The sequence below is a fragment of the Daphnia pulicaria genome, chromosome 10, assembly GCF_021234035.1.
Source record: "Daphnia pulicaria isolate SC F1-1A chromosome 10, SC_F0-13Bv2, whole genome shotgun sequence".
NCBI lineage: Eukaryota > Metazoa > Arthropoda > Branchiopoda > Diplostraca > Daphniidae > Daphnia > Daphnia pulicaria.
This window is the reverse complement of record NC_060922.1, coordinates 3,652,790-3,676,830: the sequence shown is the minus strand read 5'-3', so window position 1 is coordinate 3,676,830 and position 24,041 is coordinate 3,652,790. Positions and strand designations below refer to the sequence as shown.

Below are 24,041 nucleotides of genomic sequence, written 5' to 3'. Positions count from 1 at the left end.
AAATATTGCCAAGACACGCAAAACGACCGAAGGCACTAGAGAGAGAGAGAAGACACTAAGGTTTGAAAACACCATGTAAAAAATAATGGGTACTGTCATCACAAAACAAATTACTTTAGCAGCAATACGAAATTTAACTTAAAGACTTTAAAAAATTAACCACATACCCTTGCAAAACAACGATGCAGGCTACAACGTAAAGAAAACTAACGGACTAAAAAAAAAACGAAAAGAACTTGGATCGAGATTACACAGCGAACTGCAATAAACACCTTGACCAAAAGAGAACTTCTTGACACAATTAGACCCTGTTTATATGCCATCTGACATAAGCATAGTTGCCAAGAAAGAAGATTTGCTTTTAAAAATATAGAAACATAAATAACGCCCCCTCTTAATTTTTAAAATATAAAGTTTTAAAACATTCAAATACAGGAATTACATTAAAAGTACAAGAAAACCAACAGACTAAACAATGAAATAACAAATTTTAAAATATACCTGGATCGAGATCACTCCGCTTACTGCAAACACCTGAACGACAAGTGAACCTCCTGAACAAAAATCTACCCTTTTTATATGGCATCTGACATAAGCATGGTTGCCAAGAAAGAAGATTCACTTTTAAAAATTTAGAAAAAAATACCACCCCCTCATAAATTTTTTTGTAAAAATAAAATTTTAAACATTAAAATATGTGACCTTATTAAGAATCAAACTTAAGTTGTGGCGTGCATGTAGAGCGTTGCATTTGTATGCGGAAGGATAAGGTTCAATTCCCAATTCCTGCAGTTTCTTAATCGGACTTCAGTTTATTGTCGTGAAAAATAGTACTCTTTTGAAATCTATTGCTCTTATCCCAATATGTTTGGCATATCTTTATAGCATTCACTGAGCATCCTGGAAATTCGGATTCAAATGAATAATCGGGTTCAAATGACATTTAATACACATTGGGTTAGAAAAAAATATTTCTCTGAAAATTTAAGCAAAAAGAAAAAAAAACGTTCCTCAGTGGGCACGAAACCACGTTCTTTAGAGTGGTATCTCAGTGCTCTACCAACTTCACCATATGCTCTTACTGTTCAACAGTATTTGGTTCAAAATCTCTAAATTAATATTAGCAGTTAAAATGATAAAAATTTAAAGTCCTTGTCGTCCTCATCTATCACGTGGAAAGATAATTTGGACATCTCACAGACGTCATAAATGGCTTTCTTGTTATAGGCTCTTGGGAAAAGTTGCTTTTTGGCAAAATGAAATTTTTTTATCTGGATTTGAACCCAGGTGGCCGTCGTGCCATACCAAGGCGATACAGATATGTTATGAATTGTTGTAAGAATGATTATTAGGATAACAAGAAAATTAAAATTGCCTTTTAAGGAATTCAGAGAACTAACGACTCTTTTGTCGCTCTTCAAGTTCAATTGTCTCCTACTCACAATGTTAATAACCTCATCATTGTATAATGGTTAACGATTTAGACAATCACGTTAATGTTGAGGGTATTAAGGTTCGATACTGATGCAGCTTCAATTCAATCATGAAAGTTTCGGTGCAGCCATGCATCGACTATTGCATCAGTTAAATTTTCCATATATATTGTGCCGTACCATTGGTACGGCATGCTGAAAATAATAAACTTATCCCGGATTTGAACCTTCGTCTTTCACAACCAGAATTGGTGACTTAACCCACACGACTAACTCAGTCATATATTGGGATCATCATATGTAAGAATAGTGCGAATAATTTAATTTATTGAACGGTTAAAAATGCTTCAACAAATTAGAGAACAAATAATCCCATGGCATGATTTTTGGATGTACCGACAACTCACTGATTTCTCTATTTTACTGAAAACCCACTAATTTCTCACATTTACTGAGAACTCACTTATTTCTCCCATTTACTGTGAACTCACTGATTTCTCCTGTTTACTGAGAACTCAGCACTAGTTTTTCACGTTTACTAAAAACTCACTGAATTTCAAATGGAATGATAACTCACTAAATCCTCGTGTAAGCTGAAAACACGTTGATTTCTCAGGATTACTGAAAACTCGCTGATATCTCATGTGTACTGATGACTCACTAATTTTTCATACACCCAAATAAAATATTATGCTTTCTCATGGGAGAGCGAGGATGTCAAAATCTCTTATCCTCATATGATTTCTCATAACCATAACTCATGTGAGGAGGATGAATGAATAAATTCGCATATCCTCATATGATTTCTCATGTAATGAGAACCCACAAGCACTCCCATGAGATAAGGAAGTTTCAAAGTTCTCTTACTCTCACATGATTTCTCATCAACTAAAACTCATGTGAGGAGGATGAATGAATAAATTCGCATATCCTCATATGATTTCTCATGATATGAAAACTCACATGCGTTTCATAAAATAGGGAAAACTCCTATTCTCATATGATATCTCATCAAACATAACTCATGTGAGGTTGCTGAATGAATAAATTCGCATATCCTCATATGATTTCTCATGATATGAAAACTCACATGCGTTTCATAAAATAGGGAAAACTCCTATTCTCATATGATATCTCATCAAACATAACTCATGTGAGGTTGCTGAATGAATAAATTCCCATATCCTCATATGATTTCTCATGATATGAAAACTCACATGCATTTCATGAAATAAGGAAAACTCCTATCCTCATATGATATCTCATCAAACATAACTCATGTGAGGAGGATGAATGAATAAATTCGCATATCCTCATATGATTTCTCATCTAATGATAACTCACTGAGTGACTCATCTCATATGAGAAATCAGCTATGTTTTGGGACTCATACGGTTCTCATATAGGAGACTCATATGAGAAGGCCTGAGACATTTTCGTACGGGCGCGGACGTCCAAGCCTGTCGGTTATATTGACTTTGATTGTCGAGAGAGGGAAAAGCGGCACATGTGACCCAAGTTTTTCCTCTTTCTTCGCTCCGACCGAGGCTCCGACATAAGATGTCGGCTGAGAGACGTGCTCTTTGCGACTGAATTGGCTAGAATGACGTCAAAGAGATCTCTTTCTCTCCCGAAGAAATGAATAGCCTACAACACAGTGCACAGCTGAGCCGTCAGAGAAAAGATCGTACGCGTATTGTATCGCTGCCCACTGCTCTCTCTCTCTTTGTGTCAGCATCCTCCGACAAGGGGAATTGCAAGTTATTTTGCTCCGTCTGATCATGTCCGTGATCTTATTTTTCTTCTACGCGGAAGCTTCGGCTCCGACACTCAAAAGATCTGATCCAATCAACAACTTTTTCCTCCTTTTTTATTATTTGTTTACCTTTCTCTTGATGTCCGTCTTGCCAATTGGTAGAGTAGCCTCTACTCGTATTTCTTATATGCTATTCCGTCTTATCTGGTTAGCTAATATTTGCTTCCGTTACGTGTTGCCGAGAGATCTTATTTCGTTTCCGAGTCTTATAATTCATCTCTTTTTAATAATAACACTCCCTACTCTTGGAACAAATAATATGCGTTTTCTTTTTGAAATGAATTAAACGTTTATTATGTCTGCAAGTATCAGGACTTCAGGAGAATAGTACTATTGAAAACTGAGGCCAGTTGCATTTCTAACTCGACCACTTTTCCGCTAGTTTCGCTAGTATATGTGGCCCTACTTTTTGGCGAGACTTAACAAAGTACTTACCCCACCACGGGTAGAGGGTAGGGGTGACAAAAACTGAAAAAAGTAGCACCAAAGACACTAGCGAAATTAGCGGGAAAACCTGCAATTTAATGCAGACAGGACAGCACAGTTTCTTTCTATCACGTGTGCAGTCAACATCTCTCCTTAAAACGTGGTCTGACGCATGACCGTGAACGTAAGTTTTCAATTGATTTCTACTAGAAAAGTGTATTCATTTTAGGGTTTTAGAACAGAACAACACAGATGACTTATAAATATGTATTAGACAGTAGCTTCCATTAGATGTAAGACAATGGTGAGGCATTCTCCTTTGCAAGTTGCATTTTGGCTACTTTTTGGCTATGCATTTTTCATGTATCGTTAAGCTTTCGTGAAGAAAGTTTCTGGAAGTAGCGAAAAAGACGAGGTTACTTTTATCCTCAAGTAATGCAGTACAGTAGATTACCCAAGTTTTTATGTTTGTGTTTACCTTTTGCTGTTGGCCAATGCAGTGTGGTACCATATTGCCCTGTCGAAGTTGTATTTTTAGCACAAATGGCAGTGCCAATTTACAATTCCATTTACTGTGCAGCATACATATTTTGATTGCCCAGAGTAAATTTACTTTTCGTAGTAACTCTGAAACCATTATCATCATCATCATCTACTGGATCTCAACTTGTGGCAAACAATTTGTCTAAAGTTGTGTGCAGATGGTCTATCAGAGAGAATCCCGTCCTTGAGCCGAACAAGTTCGTCTTTCTTCTTTTTCCAAGGATAAAATAGAGAAAGGCCCCCCAAATGCAACCCAATAGTCGTCGTAGGTAACACAGTACGTCGCTCTCGGTCTAAAGAGATTTACGACCCTTGAGATAAGCCTTTATACGTCTTTCTTTTCCACTTTGATTGTATACAACATGTGAAAATGTCAACGTTGTCACGGTAGCCAGAAACCCAGACTATTTTACCATGGAGAAGACTGAGCGGGATCTCCGTCAATGTGTGTACCACCCACAAAACCGTATTATTCACACAAGAAAAAAGGGAGTCATTAAACAGCGATACGCCAGTTGAATGTCTGAACGGGATAAAGTCCTGGCAACATAAATTCCATTTAGTTTTCCACATATTCAACATCAAATTGATTACTTTGAGATCATATCTCGTATTTTTAGGTTTCCTAGAAAAGGATTCTCTTTTCACACAACAAAGCGATTAGAAGATTGTGTCTGCAGATTCCCGTTATATTACAGGCATAGTTTAAGGAACTACTTATCTTCTTATCGTCTTCTCCTGTTTCTTGCGTCTCTAACCTTTCCAGTTTCCAGCCACTTGTCTCGAATCTCTGTGTCTACATCCGCTCTGATTCTCCTCTGCCGTCCAATGTTTGCTGGCCATTTCTCTTGTCGTCGCGCTCAAACTTTGGGCTCGAGTCCATTCCGTCTATCCTCCTCCCTTTTCAAGCCGAGTGCGTCCGACGAGAGCCCCGGCCGTTGCCTCGATGATTGCTGGTTACTGATCCTAAATGTCAAGGGCCATCATATAATATTATCTCTTGTTTAAATCATGGTATTTTCTCCCTGGTTTTTCGTGCTTAATCATCTACTATCATCTACTACTATGATCCGGCTTGGATTTAATTACTTTTGGTTTCGGATTGGCTGCCCGGTCGGCTGACAGAGTGGGGGAGCTGTGCTCTCTGGCTTTATAAGAAGGCACGTTTATTACGTGCCTGATTGTGTAGATATTTGAACCAATGAAAACTGGAATCGTTGATTTCAATGGCTCAAATTTCCTTCCTTTATTAACCGATTTTCTCTCTTTGATTGACGTGACAGTTTCGACGTTGAAAATGGCGGTCAGCCAGGTGGCGCTGGAGTGGGAGGCAGCGGAAGAAGTCGGAGCCCTCTGGCTGGTAACGATGGTGCAGTTTCGCCATCGGGAGCGGCCCTCGTCTTGCAGAACATGCCGCAACGTCGGGAATCATTTCTCTACCGCGAGGAGGACATGTCGCCCAAATCCATGTCCAGAAATTCGTCCTTAGCCTCAGAAGGGTAAGTCTCATGAGTACCAGTTCCGTACATTTCCTTTTTTCTTCTTTTTCGCCAATCTTCCTTCGCTTTTTCCCGCCGTCCTTGTTTCAAGAAGATTACCACGACACGCCGTTCCGATGTAGCCGGCACTAAAAAAAAAACAATCCGCCGTGCTGAGCGGACGAACGAGACACACGCTGGTTTATGTCAGCTCGTAATCAAATATATAAACGTTGAGGAATTCCAATAAAACGGGCGACCGAAAGAGGGGGAAAAGAAACGACGATGTACATCCAGCGAAATACAGAAAGAAAAAAAGGAAATTCGAGGAAATGAAGGAAAAGAACCAAATTTTGCTGACGAGTGGTTCTTCCCGCACGGGGATTTGTCGGGACAGGAAAGAAATCGCCGCGGGAGGTTCTCGGAAAATTCATGGGCCATCAATACATTTTTGCGCATTCGCACACTCTTAAAACGAGTCGGTTCGAGTTGAAGAAAATAATAAAAATAACGAAACATTTAGTGCCTCGCGTTAAAATTAAACCGCTTTTACCACTTTTCGTTGGCCATCTTTTTTTTTTTTTTTTTTTTTTTTTTTTATCGTTTCGGGAACGAATGCGTAATTAAAATACGATTCCGCATGCGCAGTTTTTTTCCCCTAGCTCTTTTTGAAACGCCACCATTCCGAAAATACCGTGCCCTACGGAGCGGAAGAGTTCCTTTTTTAAAATTTAACTTTCCGTTTTCCTTTTGAATGGATTTATTGTAACGCTTGCGTGCGGTCGAATAAGAAAGTGCTCATTGAATTTGAAAACTGCTGGCTCGAACGCACAAGTATGTGCACCAATTGTAACAGAACTATTTGCTTTTGCGGTTGGAGCCATGCATGGACATTTTCGTACCCCCCTTTGGTTGTATTTTGTGTGCACACTTTTAACTTTGTTCAGAGTTTGTATACAGAGTGCATTTAGTAGACAATTTCTGGGTCGACAGGAGTCTATTTCCTACTCGGATCGCTCTTGATAGCGTGACTAAAAATGACGATGAAAGTTGGGATTCGTTGCCATGTTTTGCCTGGAGCCAGATTTGCATGGAGACGTTTGCAGGGGAGATCTTTTGTGTCCATTTGTAGGGCTGTCTAGATATCAGATCGATCCTTTTATAGGCCCTATAACGTCAATTGTGCCTAGCAATTTTATATCGATGGAATATGTCCAAACGGTCGTAACTCTTTTATGTACCTGCCGACTATTTTTGCATATCAATCAGTTGTCTGGGCGATTAGTCACAGTCAAACGACTGAAAGCGTGATGGAGGAGGCGAAATTCAGCTGAAAAGAGGAGAAAAAAACAAAAAATTGCCCGACAGTGAGATAAAACCACCCGTTACGTCAGTGCCGGATAATCACAGGTTATGCATATGTAGATATGTACACTCAGCATCTCTCCTTAATTTGGGTGTTCGGGGCCGACTCTTTGGTTTGAAAGGGCTCCTCTCGGTGTGTGTGGTGATTGGCGAATAACAGGGGAATAAGTTTCATCGTTTCAACAGAGGTCGGCATCGGGCAGCAGTCGCGACATTGAGTCGGAACGTGAGGAACTGCAGACAGACGACGATGCCGCTGACGCCGCACGTAAACCACTGCTCGACCCCATAGTTATATGGTTAGTAACCCAGCAGTCGGGAGTTGATACCGGTAGACGAGCTACTTTGGCTGCCATTGCGTTCGCTTCTCGGAAAGAACTCTCCCGAGACTGACCGAGGTCCAACAAACCTCACGTAAACCATTGACTCGCTCTATTAGTCAAAGTCAGAAAAGTTGAAGTTGGGGAAGGCCAATCGTCAGTTCGTCTACCAACATGCACAACATTCACCTTGTCAGCAAGGTGCGAGTGTGGTCGTCACGCGCACCTTTTCTTCTTCTTTTTACATCTGTTCGGGATTCATATTACCCCCCCTCCCCCCTGCGGACATCTGTACGGAATCTCTGCAATTTTCCGTTGTCGTGAGCGAGGCGGGGCCCCCCTTTTTACTGCGTGCTCTCGCCTTTAATTAAAAGAGGCCCGTCCAATTTCTGTTCTGATGAAGGCGTGAAAATGTTGGATGAAAATTCTGTCGGCGACGCTTGGAAATTTGCCTTTCCTTTTGAGTCGAGTCGACGGCGAGGACAAACGTCAGTCACAGTGGTCGACACTTACCAGCCGACGGTAATGACGTTCGCTCCGTCGACTAAAGTGACAATGAAGGAGTGATGGCTTTTTTTTAGTAGTTTCTATTTAAAAGTGCTGCTGCTGCCGTCGCGGCAGAGGGCGCCTTTATTGGAACGAAGGGGTAGGATTAGCTTTCCTTGTTGGCTTTACATCGACTTACTTGATCACATCAGCGTGAGGGAAGGCGGGCGTAACTTGTGTCATTGCCGCAGCCGAGTAGAATATAAAAGTGAAACGCGCAAACATAATTATCTTATCATCGCCAGAAGCTGCCGACCATTGGCAGTCGCACCAAATAACGCAGCAGAGGGCTCTGTGTGGATAAAGAGAATATAAGCAAAACGAAAACGAAAACAGAAAGGCACAACACAAATAGTAGTAGTACCGGGAAGAGATGAAAAGAAAAACACAACGAATGCGGGTCGGAATTGGTTGGGAAATTTCAAATTTTCCTGCAGCAAAGTGCACGTGACGCGTCATCGGGTAATAAAAACTCGTTTCTTCTTCTACTTGACTGTGTGACTGATTGACGTTAGATTGTTTCTTTTTCCTGAATTTTTCGAGAGGGACAAACAAACGAGACATTTCCAGGTATACCGATAAAAAAGAATTTTCTACGTTAGTTGACTGGTGCCAACTTTATTCCTTGTTAGTCGTTCGATTGGCATCGGCCCAGTGCCAATAAAGGCGACGACGATGGCCCCATCCAGTTGTGAGTTGTTTGGCCCACCGACCGCTACCACTGGGCCGGGATCAATGGTTTATCTCCTGCAGAATTTTTTGGGAGTTTTTTGTTTTGTTTTTGTCGCGATGGTTAGAATTACGCCCCTCCGCTATTTGAAGCAAACTTCTCATTTCGACATCATCAAGGCTCGCGCTCGAAAGACAAGAATAAACACAAGCGCCAGAGAATCAGCCGACCTTCAGGAAGGTAGAAAGGAAAAAGGGGGTTCAGCATTCGCATCTCGTCTCATCTTCCATCAACAATTACAAACATTTCGATATCATTATCATTATATAGATATAATACTACATGTATATATCTCTATATATTTCTGTTGTATTGTATTTACGTTACGGGGGCTTAACAATGAGAGACCGGACAAATACGCCTATATCGGGTTTCGTCGTACGTGACTGATCATCAAAGACAGAGAACTCGATGCACACCACAAGGTTGAGAGCTCATTAAGGAGCGAAAGCCAGAAAGAGAAAGAATAAATAAAAAATCAAGAGTACGAGAAAGTCCGTTAGGAGCCGCCGGATCGATGAATTCGATGCGGAGAAAAGCGGTCCAGTATCAGTATGTAGTCAGGCCGCCGCGTGCGCTATTTGACGTCATGACTCGGTCACAAGACAAACAGAGAAAAATGACGCCAGCGACTGGCGTGTTAGGCCCCCTGCCCATGGTCGGGTATTTGTCCATTTCGGTGCCCGTTTTCATTTTGTTATGGGGGGTGATATGATGTTATGAGAGCTGTCTGCTGCTAGACTTACTGATGCCCATTCCCCGGAGAGTCTAAACTGGAACTCTTGAGTAAACGAAATCTTAAGGTTTATGAGAGAGATGGGGGGGGGGGGGGAAAGCTGTAGGCGATTCCACGCTTCTTGGGTTTCAACAGGGCGATATATGTTTTAGCGGACTCTTGTTCGTGACAGTTGTGGGACAGGCCAGCACGGCTCACGCCCTGAAAAATTCCGTTCGATAATCTTTTTTCTCCTTTCCGATGGGGCGGAGATAAGCACGAGACAATCGAAACCTGACGCGAATAGTGAAAATAAACGTCGACATTTAGCGTCCGCTCCGGAAGATAGAGGGGCCGGGAACAATCGGAAGATCCAATCTGATTAGAGCCGGGCGAAAAATAAGGGTATCGACTATTATCTTAATGCCTGACGACGACCCGATGCGACGAGTCCCTATTAAGAAAAAATGGTGTCCTTCATCGCTCCTTTTAGTCGATAATTATCTGATATCGACCGTCAAGATTGTCTTGGAAGAAGACAACATAAAAACCACAGCCGTTCGTTCTCTCACCTATAACTCGGTTCTCTGCGTCAAGGACGAACGGCATCTGATCGTGACTTGTCGTCCGATTAAACGGAAGAGATTGAGTGATTCATTGCCCTATCAATTTTACTTAAAAAAGGAAGGAGCTACTAAATGGTAGGAGGAAGTGGCACTCGAGACAGCCAATCGATTCAAGCCAATACGTCGAGTTGATCTCTTTCCCTATCAACTCGACAAGATCTATTCATAATCTTTGCGAGTCAGATTTATTTCCGTGGAGATAGACGAAATAAAGAGAAAGAGTCCCATTCCAGTTTTGCTCCTGACCAACTTTGGTTCCGCCCATACTTCCTCCTCCAAAACAAACCTTTGTATTGTTCGAACGCCATGCCAGCGACTTCATAGCTAAACTTAGATTCGTTTTGTTTTTTTGTTTTTGTTTTTTTTTCCGACTGGAAATGTTTGAGAAACTTGCGGAGCTCCTCGCGCGCCATATTTAAACCCTCCCATTTTTTGGCACGTTAGACCCCATGTGCCAAGTTGGACATTTCTGCTTCCTCTTCCTCTTCTTCCTTGTATTTTGTCATTCAGCAGCTCTAGAGAATAGAGAAGCTCGGGATAACTAGGAATAAGAAAAGCTAACGGAGGCGGTCGTCTGTGAATATTGGCTGGCCATATTTTTTTTTGTCCGCTCGATTTGTTCCCATTTCTTAGTCTCGCGTGCCCATCAGTTACATGCGAACCGAAAGCAATTGGTTTGTTTGTGTAGATGTGTCATCGGCTGATTGTTGCCGCTCGATCCTGCTGACATAGCCGATGGGCGTCAGCTGACGGAGAAGAAAACTAGACATGGACGATTTGATGAAACAAGGAATCGACTGGGAAAAGGAAATAATAAGACAAAAGAAAGAAAGTCGAAAAACATGGGAAAGTAGTAAGAGAATCGACGTAGTAGAGCCATTCAATACCGGCGCCCACCGGAATCACCGGATAAAGCTCAACTTTGGCTGACTGGGCCGTCTTGAACCTTTGAAGCGCATTAGGCCGTTCTCATTTTCTATGTGTGTGTGTGTGTGCCTGTGCGTACAAACAAACTCATTAGAAGTGATTTCCGAGAGAGTGAACTAAAAATGGATCGACTTTGCAGCTGTTGTTTAAACTCAACGAAAGTTTGTTAAAATAAAGAAGGGCACGTCACGATGGATTGGCGTGGATCTATAACAACAAACGCTGTCGTCGTCGACAGTCGGGAAAATGGCGCAGTACATGACGTCTAGTGTGGCCCGTCTAGTCGACTCTCTCTATCATTGCATCATCAAGTCGATTCTCAAGGAGCCTCTTCATGTTCGCTTTTTCCTCCCTCTCTTGCCAACGTGAAAAGATCCCCTCAACAAGCCAGGGAACCACCCACATGCACGCATATAAATATATCGAGCAGGAGCTAGGATGGCGGCGGCGGCGGCGGCCTAAAATTCCTGGCACACGCTATGCAATACAAAGAAGAAAGGGAACATTTTGCTCTTCTTTTTTAGATTTTATTTTGTCTTCTTCTTTTTGTAACTCTACTGTGGTGGGGTGGGGAGGTGTGTTTGTTCCGTGATTTTCTCGTGTCTCGGTATCGCGTTCGACCGAGTTCGTCCAGTCCGCCCGTCAAGTGTTGCGCGTGCGCCGTTTTCACATTTAGCCTAGACGTGTTTGATTTGGCGCATTGTGTTCCACGGTGCAGGGCCGCCGCCGACGCGTTCCAGTACACAGTCGAATCTTCCGACACACACTCCGCAATTTCGTTCGCGCTAGCCTAAGCGGGGAGAAAGGCAAACACTTTTCACGCCAAAAGAAATAGAATAAAGCGGACTTCCAAAGTGAACGCGCTCACACACAAACAGAGAGATTGTTTGCTTCTATCCGACAGTTGTCATCGATTACCAGTACTGTGTCGTGTTTTTCGACGCTGGTCGTCTGTCGTTCGGTTAAACGAATAACAAAGTGCCACTCTTGCATCTCCTCGCGACGTGATTTCTCTCTAGCCATTTGTATTCTCAACAGTCGGTTGTCGTCGTGTTAAACAGCCAAGATTGCGAATTTATTTCATCATTAAAGAAAGGACGGCGTCACTGGGTTGGTCCTGGGTGGTGCAACGCCTATGAATTCGGCACGCCAAAAAACCAGGAAAAAGAAATAAGAAATTCCCGTTGCCCTTATTCAAAATGACATGATGGTATCTTGTCCGTTTACTGCCCTGACGCGCGCAAATACGATAAATTCAGAAATGATTTTACAGTCATAACTGCTGCGCAGCTCAGGAAGAGCGGGCCGTCCATTCAATAACGACAAAAGGGGACGGGGGAAAAAAAGGAGAACGTGGAACGGACGCGCGTCAACATCAAACTGTAACGCCTTTCGCTTGGCAACAGAATCAGAATTTTCCCGCGGGCGGAATCAAAAGGGAAATTACAACAAGGCAGCAGAAGCGAAAAGAAAATTTAGTCAACTTTTTGTGTGTGTGTTGTGTGTGCGCTCTCGACTAGATAAAGGACTTTGAACAAGCTCGTCAATGTTTATCCGTGGGTTTTTTTAAAAGTTATTTACATAAATGTGTTACTGGTGTGCTTAGCAACTCGGTCCGTGTTCCAGTCGGCTAGGAAAGAATTGAAAGCCACTAACTCGTAACTGTGTTGTTGCCTGTGCAAATATCACGTCGTCTGATAGAAATCGATTGACCGCGGGCCGCCTACAACCCCGCCCCTTTATCTGCCCATTCAATCCGTCCGTCTCGTTTTAGACTGCGCTGCAATTTCATTATTTTGGCAAAGAAATTTCTTTTCTCTCTCGAGCAATTCCGGGAGTCGCTCACTTGATTCTCGCACCCACATCGCCCGCCAGTCTCCTGGCAACTCACGAGTGCAGGAGGAGTTTGGAATTTGAACTTTTTGGGGGGAAATACAAAACAAACATTCGAGGACTAGTTTAGTTGTCAAACAAAAGAAGAAAAAAGAAGATTGCAAGGGCATTGACGGTGCAACAACTGGATAGAAGAAAGGAGGACCGTCGTCGGGTGAACTAGACGTGTTGTGTAATTCGAACTTTTGTTGCGTGAGTCGACCGTTATTAGTATAGTGTGTGTCTTGTGAGTGAAGCGGGACTAGTCCCTTAATGAACTGATGCGCCGGCCCTGATTTCGCGTCCTTGCCCTTTTACGGTTCATCATTAACGATAGAGAGACTCTCCTCGTGCCTTAGGAACTCACGAAAAAGAGTGGCGGCGAGAGTTTAGTTCGCTTAGCCGAAAAACTTCTGGCGCTAGAACCCACCGAACGTTGCCCCGCCAACCCGTACACGCACACACACACACACCCCACCCAGTGTGTGTGTGGCTTCCTTCTTCCTCCCGCTCGTCTCTATAATACCGCGGGAAGGCCTTGGAGTAAGTTCAGTTGAGAACGCGCTCGCTCTCTCTCTATCTCTCTCTCTCTCTCCCATAGACTCTCGCTGCGGTGATTCTGCTCCACATCTTGGTTCCCCACAAGATCCAATTGGCGCCCATAATTCCGTGTGACGCCAAAAAGAAAAAGGGGAAAAATAGCCCGTGCAGTGATCGATGGACTTGATCTGAGTGATCTTTCTTTCGTTCCCGAGTGCGCAACACTCAACTAAAGTGAATTGGGGATGAAAAACGTTGGCGTTGACAAGAAGAGTCGTTGGTTGTGTGTGTCTCTCTCTCTCTCGACTTCTTAGTCCGCCTGTGTTCTGTGTGTGTGTATGTGTCAAGTGCACTTGGTGAGGGAATTTCGCCACTGATTGAGTGAATTAGAGAGTGAGAGTGAAAGATCTTGTTTTTTTTATTTCGTTGCCGTCCCTGGTTCTTATTTTGCCACCAGGTTGAATACGCCTTGACTGGATGCCTTGATTGGCTCATGATTCTGACTAAGCCACTCTCTGCCGACCCCACCATCATTCGTGACTGATAATCTTCGAGTGTGATATCAGTGCCGTAAAAAAAAAAAAACGTCACTCAACGTCAGATTCTTGGCCTTTTGGTTTTGGTTTCTTTTTGTCACCTCCGTTGTTCGTTTGCCGAACTTTGAGTCAATTTTGATTAGACGCTGTTTTTCGTGATTGACAAAAAATAAAGCAACAGCACAATCTGAAAGGGAAAGATGTCTTCTCCCGGTAGTACGAAGTTCCACCCAGATATGCATCAGAGTTTGTCGGCCTTGATGCTGGAGCATGTCCATGCCAACGACGCAGAGCAAAGGGAGTCGGCCAAGGAACGCCATTTCCCGCGGACGCTCAGCACCAGCGTCCTCCGCATCAAACACCGGTCCTCCTTCTGGGAGCGATTCTTCGAGAATCATCGTCGATTAGCGTGAGTCGTCCTTGTGTGTGTGTGTGTGCGCGCCCCACCGTCGTCTCTTCATACATCTCCGTCGCCAGCCCTCGACGATATACCCAACATTTCCAGTCCATTCCAGTAGAAGCGGCGAACCAAGTCAACAACTGCTGGGGGTTTTCTTTTTCCACAAAAAGCGGGAAGGCTAAAAAAGAAATTCTCATCGTGACACAAAAGCGGGTCATAAAAGATTGGATCGTAACGTACATAATAGTATAGGCGCAAAGGAGGGAGGAGATACTTTGGAGGACGTCCCGTTTTCTTTCCCCGGTCTTTTTTTCTTTTTTGTTCTTCTCCCTTGACGATGCTGATGTTGGCCAGGATTCTTGCTCGACTCCAGAGCCACTTAATGAGTCTACAGCTCACTCAGCTCACAAGTTTGTGATGTCTAAATATACTGTCGAAGTATGCAGGATTCATATACTGTCGCAAGCAATCTTCGTTATTTATCAGGTCGTTGATGTTGCAAAAAGAAAAGGAGAAAAGAAGGTGGAAGGGAGGGGCGGCCAGGCTGTTGGGAAAGATCGATGAAGACTTTTCTATTTTTAATCGAATAGAAAACCCTCCCACCTAGAGTTCCGATCGCCTTTGTGTGTACGACGCCGAAACGGGACGGAGATCATCAATATTACTGGCTCATGCATTGATATGCAAAGTATAATGGAATATTTTCCATTTAAAGTCATCTTTCATTCGCTTTTCATGCCCGTCTGCACAGCGCATTTTTATAGCGTCGCATTATTATTTTTTGTTGTCTTTCTCTAGTCTCTACCAGTGGCGATCGATGTCGTAATCGATAACATTGGGCGGGTATTTGGATTGACTATACAATCTCTACAAATCATGTCGCTGTGTGCTATGGTGGTGTTGTACAACACCAGTTAAATTACGTGCCGTTGCACACTTGCACGTATTTTTTTTTTCTTTTGAAAAGTTTGGATGTTCGGTGGAAATTAAATTATCCAAAGAAATCCACAAAGGGAGAAAAGGTACAAAAACTCCCTCTCCGAGGCGTGATAACAGGAGAAAACAAGATTGCGTGTTATTGGGTTGTTGTTGTGTTATTGATATCGCGATGGGGCGTGCACACGGCACATGACACATACCTCATCTCTTCTCCGGTGTCCTTCAGATTCTTCGTTTATCGAGTGCGACGCACTTCAGAAAAAATATCGGAAATGTGCAGCAGCCGACTTGCTTTTTTTATTTTGTCCCAGATGGCGGAATTTCGCTTCCACTTTTCATTGTCTTATTGTCTGGTATTTTTTCATTTCTAGTATTTTGGCTCTTTTCTCTACAATTCTACATGCTCATCATCGCCCGTTCCTTTTGTCTTGGTTTTATCCGGTTCGATCAGCCCCCATGACCTAGGACAAAGTAGCGAAGGCGACAATAGGGAGCTGTGCTGCACGTTTTCTTTGGTATTTTATATCCCTTTGTGCCAGCGAGAAGCGTAAAAGATTAATTTGAAGAGAAATATTTGAAAGTGAAGAATCTTCGTCGCCGAAGCTGGATTGGCTGTGCGGGCAACTTTTTGCCGCTGACTCGCCAGACGACAGCGTCCACAACCATTAATATAAAGAATAGTGTACAACTACTACTCCGAACAGATACAGAAGTAGAGAAAGAGACACTCCATGGGACGTTGATGGATCGTTGTTGAGTCGACCCATTTCTCAACCCATTCAGCAACAGCCTGCTTCAGCCCATTCTGTATCATATCATCTCTCTCTCCCTTTCTTTGTGTGTGTGTTTGCCCACCAGCCTCTGTGGACTGATGTATACAATTTCGATACACTATACAAGCTACAGTATACAGTATACAATATACCAACCATATCAAATATACAAGGGGTTTCTATGGCCACCACAAGATGGGTGGGGATGGAAGACTTGAGGAGTCTGGTCGACCGAGAAAAGGGGGGGGGGAGATGATGATGAAACGGGAAAACAGACTAGAAAATTGATTTGCCGCATCAGTGGATTTAGTTAGAGAAACACAAACATATGCTACGTGACGCTACTTTGGCTCGTTTTCCACTGGAATGATCTTTTTTTCCACATACTCTATCGATCCACTTCATTTCCTTTATCCTTATTTCGCATTGATTTATTTGTTACTGTTCCTGTCCGGCCCGGCCCGGCTATAGTTGATGAGAAATTGCATTGTGTTGATGGCCAGTTGCCCTTGGTAGGGCATCTGCGTGCTAATGCTCGTACAGAAAAAAAAAGGAAAAAACCCAAGGAATTCTGAAACTCGTATTCGTATTCCAGATTTGCAGTGAGATTTATCCGCATCTGTCCCGGAATAAGAGAGAAAAAAAACCCCAGAAAAACGCGCACCCAGGAGGACTGTGGAATAACAACTTTGTTATTATCCTTCCGACCATATAGCCGTCATCCTAGCGTCTCAGTGTTTATGTTTCCTTGAACATTTCTGAAGGAGGAATTTATTCCTTAATATTTCCCTCCAGCGTCCCACCCCTATCGAATCCTGTTCCACAAAAATAAGAAAACAAAGTTTCGTCAGCTTTATGTTTATTGGACGTCTGCGATGTTTAGTGATGACAGGACGTCGGGAAATGTCGCCCTGTCATAATAAAGAAAAGGAAGGACGTTATTTTCTGATGGATTGTGATGATTTTGGCGCTGCTCATGTCGTTCGTATGATCCTAACTGTTATTTGTTTTGTCTCTTGACCATCAGGCACGGAGAAGATTTGATCGTCACTCCGTTCGCGCAGATATTGGCCAGCCTACGCAGCGTTCGCAATAACTACATCTGCTTGACCAGCATCCCTATCAATCGGTGAGTTACTTATACGCTTAGATGTGTCTTCGTCAGCCAAAAAATTAATTTTTACATTCCACAGGTCGAGACGTTCGTCGCAGTCAACTGGAGTGTCCACCCCGCAACCCAAGAATCTGACGCCGGGAGGTGAGTTTCAGAAAAGTAAGCAAACAACAATAACAATAACATTTACGTCTGCTTTTTGCTTTTTTGCGGCTTGTTTCTCTTGGTTGTTGCCCTTTCTGTAAGCCAATGAGCGACCTCGTCAAATTGGGCAATGTAAGACAAGCCCCTAATTAGAAGATTGAACGCACAGTGAATGAATTCTAGATGACAAACAGACTTTTATTACTGTCGACATGATGGATGAATGCCCCGTCAGCATCGCCGACATGACAGAATGCGAACGCTCGTTTATCAATTCATTTCCCATCGTCCCTTCTCTCGGCTATGTCTGTCTGGCTTGTCTGCGTAATGTATCGCTCAGTTGTTAAATTTCTCCTCCATTCTTTTTTTTTTGTGTGTCCTGCTCGTTTGACGCACTCGACGTGGACATTTTGGGATGTCCCTCCACTGATCGGTTTGTCTCTGGAATTTAATTCCTAGTGGCGAAATGTTTGCCGACAACATTCATTTCAGTCTGACTCATCACCTGTCGTCGTGCTCTCCAATTTCGTCCGTTGAATAGAAAACATTCCATCGCATCGTCTGGGCTTGTAAACTCGGAATAACGTTTAACCATCACCAGTGCAATCCGCTTTGCTGTGATTGAGACTCGAGGTCCTACGGCCTTCGTGCGTCATTTTCGTTCATTTGTCAGACTGTCAACATATGACGCTCGAGAAAAAAGGATTATGTATATTTTATCGGGATATCTGCATTCCCTTTTTGTACATGTATTTTGTATAAGGGCGATGATATGAATCCTTGGGGTCATCCTATCTATAGTTTATAGTCCTGTATCCATTTCCCACCTTCGCGTTTCATTGCTGATCCTCTGGAACAAGAAAAAATGCAAAGGCGGAAAAAGAAGAACGACCGACACCCCTTTTGAATATTGATGACCTTTTCTCATCGCCTCTCGTGGATTTTACGAGCAAAAGAAAGAAAAAAAAAGTCATCGGGTCGCCGGGGATTTTCGTTATCTTTTTTTTTTCTTCTTCTCCTGAAATTTTTTGTTTTGTTTTAATATCCTAAAAGCCTAAAAAAGGATTTCGTCCCGTGGCGAGCAAAAACGGTTCTGAATGGACTTGGGCAAGTTTGTATGGGGGGGAGAGATACCATCACCACCTAGCGTTCGGGACTAGGACGTTGGCGGCGGATGTTTGTTGTGAGACTCGTGAGGACATCTACAGGAGGCGTTTACCTCCTACAGTGCCCTATCCGCTGGATATTAATGCTTTCCATCTATCCTGGCGGCCAACAGAGGGACTTTTGACTACCGACCTTCTCTTTTTTGCCAGAAGATAAGAAATGTCCCGCATCCAGCAACAGAGCCGACCATTAAAAATATTGCGCATCCATCTATCTCCGTCCTCCCAAATGATCAGCGCGTGAAAAGAAAAAAGCACCAACCATTCACTCGAATAAAAAATCAAATTCCAAAGCATTCCGAGATATCTTCGATGACATTCTTTGACGTAATAGTGTTGGCAGTTAAGTCCCTGCCGATGACGTCAGCGTGATCGTGACTTGCTCTTTTTTTTTTCAAATAGATAAAATCGCATCTGCTCTTTTCTTCTTCTTCTTTCTGTTTGGAATTTTTTGCTCGCACGTCGTCCCTCGATTTCTACCGTTTTGCGTCGCTTACAGTTACCTTGGTTATTGTTGTTAAGTTTTCTTCGTTGCTCTGGGAAAGTTGCCCATCTGTCGCGTCCCTGCAACCCTCGCCGCGTAAAAATTACCGGAAACGGTGGGATGATTTAGTTGCCAGCAGTTACGTGATGCAACTGCTGTGTATTATGCAGATTTTCGAAAACTCCTCATATCCCCATAACTACTGCTATCCTGTTATGAGTCTTCCCTCCACGTCGGTTTGGAAACATGTTAACTCATCTGTTGCAGCTTTCGGCGAATGAAAACAAGTTGAAATGGTACGCGGTCGTTAATCTTGTACCCACCGGGACTCATCATCGTAAAAGAAAGAAGAAAAAAGAAAACGAGAAACAAAACCGATTAAAACCGAAAGTAAACAACGGCGCTGTTCGTTTTCCATTGGCGAAAAAAACAGCACACTTGTCTATTTTACAAGCCCGGAATCCGGATGAATTAGCCGACAGACCTTTATGCATAATCTGTCGTAAAACGTAGTTGTTTATTGCTTTTGACGTCCGGTTGATTTTCCATTTGGCGTCTTGTTAATGTCGTTTCAATTTATGCGCTCGATTTCCCTTTCGTGCTATTGCGTTGCAGCTGTAAACATGTTCTAAGTGGATTTTCTATTCGGCAATAGATGAAACGTACAGCCGACTGGCCGTGGAAACGCTCGAGGAGCTGGACTGGTGTTTGGACCAGTTGGAGACGATACAGACGCATCGTTCCGTCAGCGACATGGCATCCAGCAAGGTAAGAAAACATTCACATTATTTATTTCCTCTTTGAAAACACACGTGCGTCATCGTGTTGGAGGCGTTGGCCTGCGCCTGAAGGATTATTGTGGGTGTCGTCGTCATTTGGGCAGTGCCTGTGTCATCTCCTTCCAAGTGATTTGAGAGAAACGAGAACAATTCTCGGCGTTTTCCCGACCCACCCGTCATCACAATTGGAATCTACATCCCCCGCAAAATTCGACTTTGATTGGCCGTGCGTGCGGGTTTTGCGGGAACCCATTTTTTCTTTTTTTTCGGTTATTGTTATTCGTGTGGTTTTTGATCAAAGGCCTATCATTCTCGTCTTTGTTTGCTTTGCTGCGCTCTTCTTCTCTTTGGCCCCCTTCTCATCGTCAAACGTTCTTTTTTTTTTAAAAAGTCGTATTAATTCTTCTTCTTCCACGTAGTCTTTATGCGATTGTGTATATTTCTTCTTCGGGGTACGTTCAAGTTTCAATCCTTTCTATTATCCTTTCTCCCCCCTCTCGCTCTGCGCCGTGATTTTACATATATACTAGCTGGCCGTTATTTGGTTATTTCTTATATATTCGACGGTCGCTTCTCTTCGTTACTATCGATCGCCCGAATCAAAAGAGAGAAAGAAAGAAAGAGCGTCGTCTCTCTTTTTTTTTTCCTTCTTCTTTCTTTCCTTTTTACTTCCTTTCTTTCTTGTGCGTCTTATGATTCTCATATTCCTCCTTCCTCTTTCCTTTTATTCTTTGATATCTTTCGCGTCGTCATTCGTAGCAACGATTTACTACGACTACTATTTTCGATTGATTTTTGGCTTCTTCCGTTTGTCGTGTCATTCGACTGCACGCCGTTCCACTTGTATTCCCTCATCCGCCAATCAGTCCCCCCGATATCCTTGCATTCTTGCACCAGCCGTTCCAAACGAACTTGGGTGTCGTTTTTTTTTTTTTTTTTTTCCTTTTCATTTTCATTTTCATTTTCTTCTTGCACCAGCAACTCGTGATGGGTTGGCTGGCTGGCTGGCTGGCTGGTTGCTGCTGCTGCTGCTGCTGCTGCTGCTCTAGACTGATTCAATTTCTCCCGGAAGAAGAAAACAAAATTATCTCCGCATTCGCCGGCTGCGAGTCTGTGCTGTGAATGTCTTACTGTATAACACTGAGTGGAACATTGTGCAATGTCCCTTGGACTGCAGTAACTTTTTTGCCCTTTGCCAAAATAAAAATAAAAGAAGGACATGTGATGGGGGGAATATCGGAACGGGGAACTTGGGCGCGACCAATTTCACGTTGCAGGCTAATTAAAACGCTTTCCAAACTATGGTCGCTTTACATGTCAAATTCGGCGTTGCCTTGTTGACGTCATCATCGTGTGTGCTTTCATCTTATTACCATCCATCTCTTTCTTTTTCCCCGGATCTGACCTTTTCTTCCTCGGTCCCCCCCGTTGAATTTTCCCGACTGCCGACGAGTTCCCTTGTCGAACTCTGGCGCACGCAAATCTCGTTACACGACCGAATCATTTGTCGCCCGTGCCGTGCCTTCCTTATTCAGTTGCTGCATGGTCGGGTCGAGTCGAGAGCGGATGTCCTCGGCAAGGAGGATGCACGTTGCACACAGCCCCGAGGAGGAAGAACAAGAGGACGAGAGAGAGAGCCCGAGTGTTTTAACAACCCCCCCTGTGATGTGTTGAGCACGGCATTTCCATGATTGAACTTGACTGACGTACAATTGGATTAAGAGAAACAGGATCCCGTTTCATGTGGGTGTGTACGTCATAGACATTGCCGTGTTTGAAGGCATCAGATCAACACTTCAATTTGAAATCCAAATATCTAGTCAGCAGCAAGGGTAGGCCCAGGTCAAGCAGCTCGGCGTCGAGGGATGAATTCAAGATAATCAACGGGATAAAAAAAAATAAGATAAAAACGCGGGATCGATATCTTGCAACTATCCAATCATCTATAGTGAGTCCGTGTTTTTGATGTGCTCTACCTATCCGGTTCCGGCTTTATAGTCTCTCCTGTTTTTCTTTTTTTTTTACTGGAGTAGCTTATACGAAATAAGTCGACAAGAAACACGTACGTGACTGGTATTAGTGACGACTTGAGCAATGGAAACGAGCGATGAGAGAAACACGGGGGTTGACGACAAGCAGATTAATGACGAGCTCTTTTTACAATTAATTCGCGTACGCAGTGCGCCGTTTATCGCCGGCATTATGCAATATCTAGCATCCGTGTCTTCGCAAGACCTTGCCCCCGTTTAATTTTGTATTTTTCCCGCCCTCCCGACCTTTATTTTTTATATTTGGTAGATTTCTATTTTGTTTGTCTTGGTGTGTGTGTGTTTTGTGTTTGTTCGCTGCACGACGTCTGGCGCCAGCGGAATTAATAGACTAGTCGGGGTGGGCGCGCGCGCGTGCGGATGTTAGGCTACTGCTGATGATGCTGGATTCTTGCGGGATTTTTTTTTAACCCCTCCTTTTCTTTTGCGAGACGTCTTGCGACATAATAATCCCGTGACGTGGTGGTGGTGGTGGTGGAGGAGATGCATTATTGCCGCTTTGAAGGCTTTGCCTGCTGCGTTGGATGTGCGTCCGTCTTCTTGTCGTCTTGGATCAGCAATTTTTTGTTTCCCCGCTTGCGTGTGTGTGTGGTTGTGGCTTAAGAGTCCGTCGCCGCCGCGGCGTTGGTGATGATGAATGGAATCTCCAAGCTTGTGTAGTAGTTGCTATTTATAGTCACTGTTATATCTGTGCCTATAAATCGTCATCGCGCATCATCATTATTCAAAAGCATTTGAGCGGAAAGGGGAAACGTTGTAGTATGTAGATTTATGGGATAATGATGGGGACGACAACGACGCCTGGCAAAGAATAAGGAAAAACAAAAAAAGAAGCGGCAGCTAGTAGTACTCCTCCCCGAGTTTGAAGAGTAGCCGGCCCCAAGTTATTATGTGTCTTTGAGGTTTAGCCAAGTTGAAGCCAACCCCATTGTGTGTGTGTGTGTGTGTGCACAGCCACAGAGAGAGAGAATAGTGCACGATACAGTTTTCAAGGACAACCGATGGACGATTTCCATCTTTCAACTTTAATACGTGTATGTATATAAATATCTACCGACGCTTTTATGCCGGTTGGTTTGGAGAGGGTGGCGGAGAATCGCGTGACTTCGCAGCTCCTATACACGATTTCCTCCTTTCCATATTCAAAGGTATGTGTACTACTACGTCGTAGTATTCTGCTGTATATTGCGTGTTGGCAGGCGATTTCCTGCCCTGTCCAGTCTGTTTGTATATGTTGTACAATCGATTGATCGATTTGTCAATATAACCTTTCTTCCTTAGCCTCTGGTCGCCAGGTTTTGGAGCCAAGAAAAGTTTTTTCTTTTTTTCTCCTGGCCGTCCTCTTCCTTATTTTTTATTTTTTATTTTTTTTGGACTCACGCAACTTGATCCCTTTTTCTCCCCCAAAAACGTTGACTGGATTTTCTATCATTTTTTCCCCCCTCTTCTCCCTTCCATCTCATCTGCCACGGCCATGGTGCGGCACATCATTCGCCCCTTTCCTATTATTGATCCTGCCGTGGTTTTTATCAACTTTTCGACTGCGTGAGGGATTGGGATTGCTGTTCTCCCGTTTCTTGATCTCTCTTTCGTCGATTCAATCCAACTTTTCTCTCTCTCGTCTTGTCGACTCCCACACCTCGACATTTAGACTCGCGTTTTAATAGGTTTGTATGCGTGGCACAGAGGAGAGAGAGATCTGACTTTGATGGCCCTCCAGGAAAATGCGATAGGTGGTCGATATGGCATCTTTGTGTTAGGCCTCGTACACGTCGAAATCGCTGACGACAGCGCCGACGACACAGACTCCTGCTGATGAAATGCATCGACAAAGTCACGAAATGAACAGCATGTTTCGCCTTTTCAGTCGCTATTTGCTTTACTTGGCAGTATCGAAATCGTCAATCTGCATATAATCACGTCATTCTTTTGTGTGTCGCCCCGCTTTTTTATTTGCCCCCCACCCCCCAGCACCTTCATTCCTTTGGGTAGGTGGGTTAGAGATCCCGAGAACTCGTCGTATTAGACGATCCCCCACTTTTCCACATTGCCAATTCAGAAGCGAACTATCAAAAAGCGAGCTTCAAAAGGGTATAGTAGCCTATTCTCGGCGGATCGTATTTTAAGGCTGGAAAAGCGAGAAAAGGTTATTTCTTTTAATATTTGCTTTATTCAACATTTCCCTCTCGATGATGCTGAGCCCTGCTAATACTTGAAGCGCAGGTCCAGCCGATCTGGTCACGGGGGGAGGGATCGATTGATTCCGTTTGCGAATTTGTAGACATTAAAGATCAACATTTGACTCGTGTTGGTCGGTTGAT

At 43.5% G+C, this 24,041-nt stretch overlaps 1 protein-coding gene across 14 annotated transcripts in view; it reads left to right on the top strand.

Moving 5' to 3' along the window:
* The window catches only part of LOC124314410 (cAMP-specific 3',5'-cyclic phosphodiesterase, isoforms N/G-like), a 102,647-nt gene that overhangs the window by 59,866 nt on the left and 18,740 nt on the right, over positions 1 to 24,041 (top strand). For 11 of the 14 annotated variants that reach the window (XM_046779573.1, XM_046779571.1, XM_046779567.1 and 8 more), the window contains 4 exons: positions 5,502 to 5,717; positions 17,013 to 17,114; positions 17,179 to 17,258; positions 19,549 to 19,661. In XM_046779573.1, coding sequence (XP_046635529.1) covers positions 5,502 to 5,717; positions 17,013 to 17,114; positions 17,179 to 17,258; positions 19,549 to 19,661 — 511 coding nt within the window. Of the gene's footprint in view, positions 1 to 3,773; positions 3,860 to 5,501; positions 5,718 to 11,620; positions 14,283 to 17,012; positions 17,115 to 17,178; positions 17,259 to 19,548; positions 19,662 to 24,041 lie in introns of those variants that run through there. The other 3 variants (XM_046779578.1, XM_046779565.1, XM_046779577.1) reach the window with 3 other exon arrangements.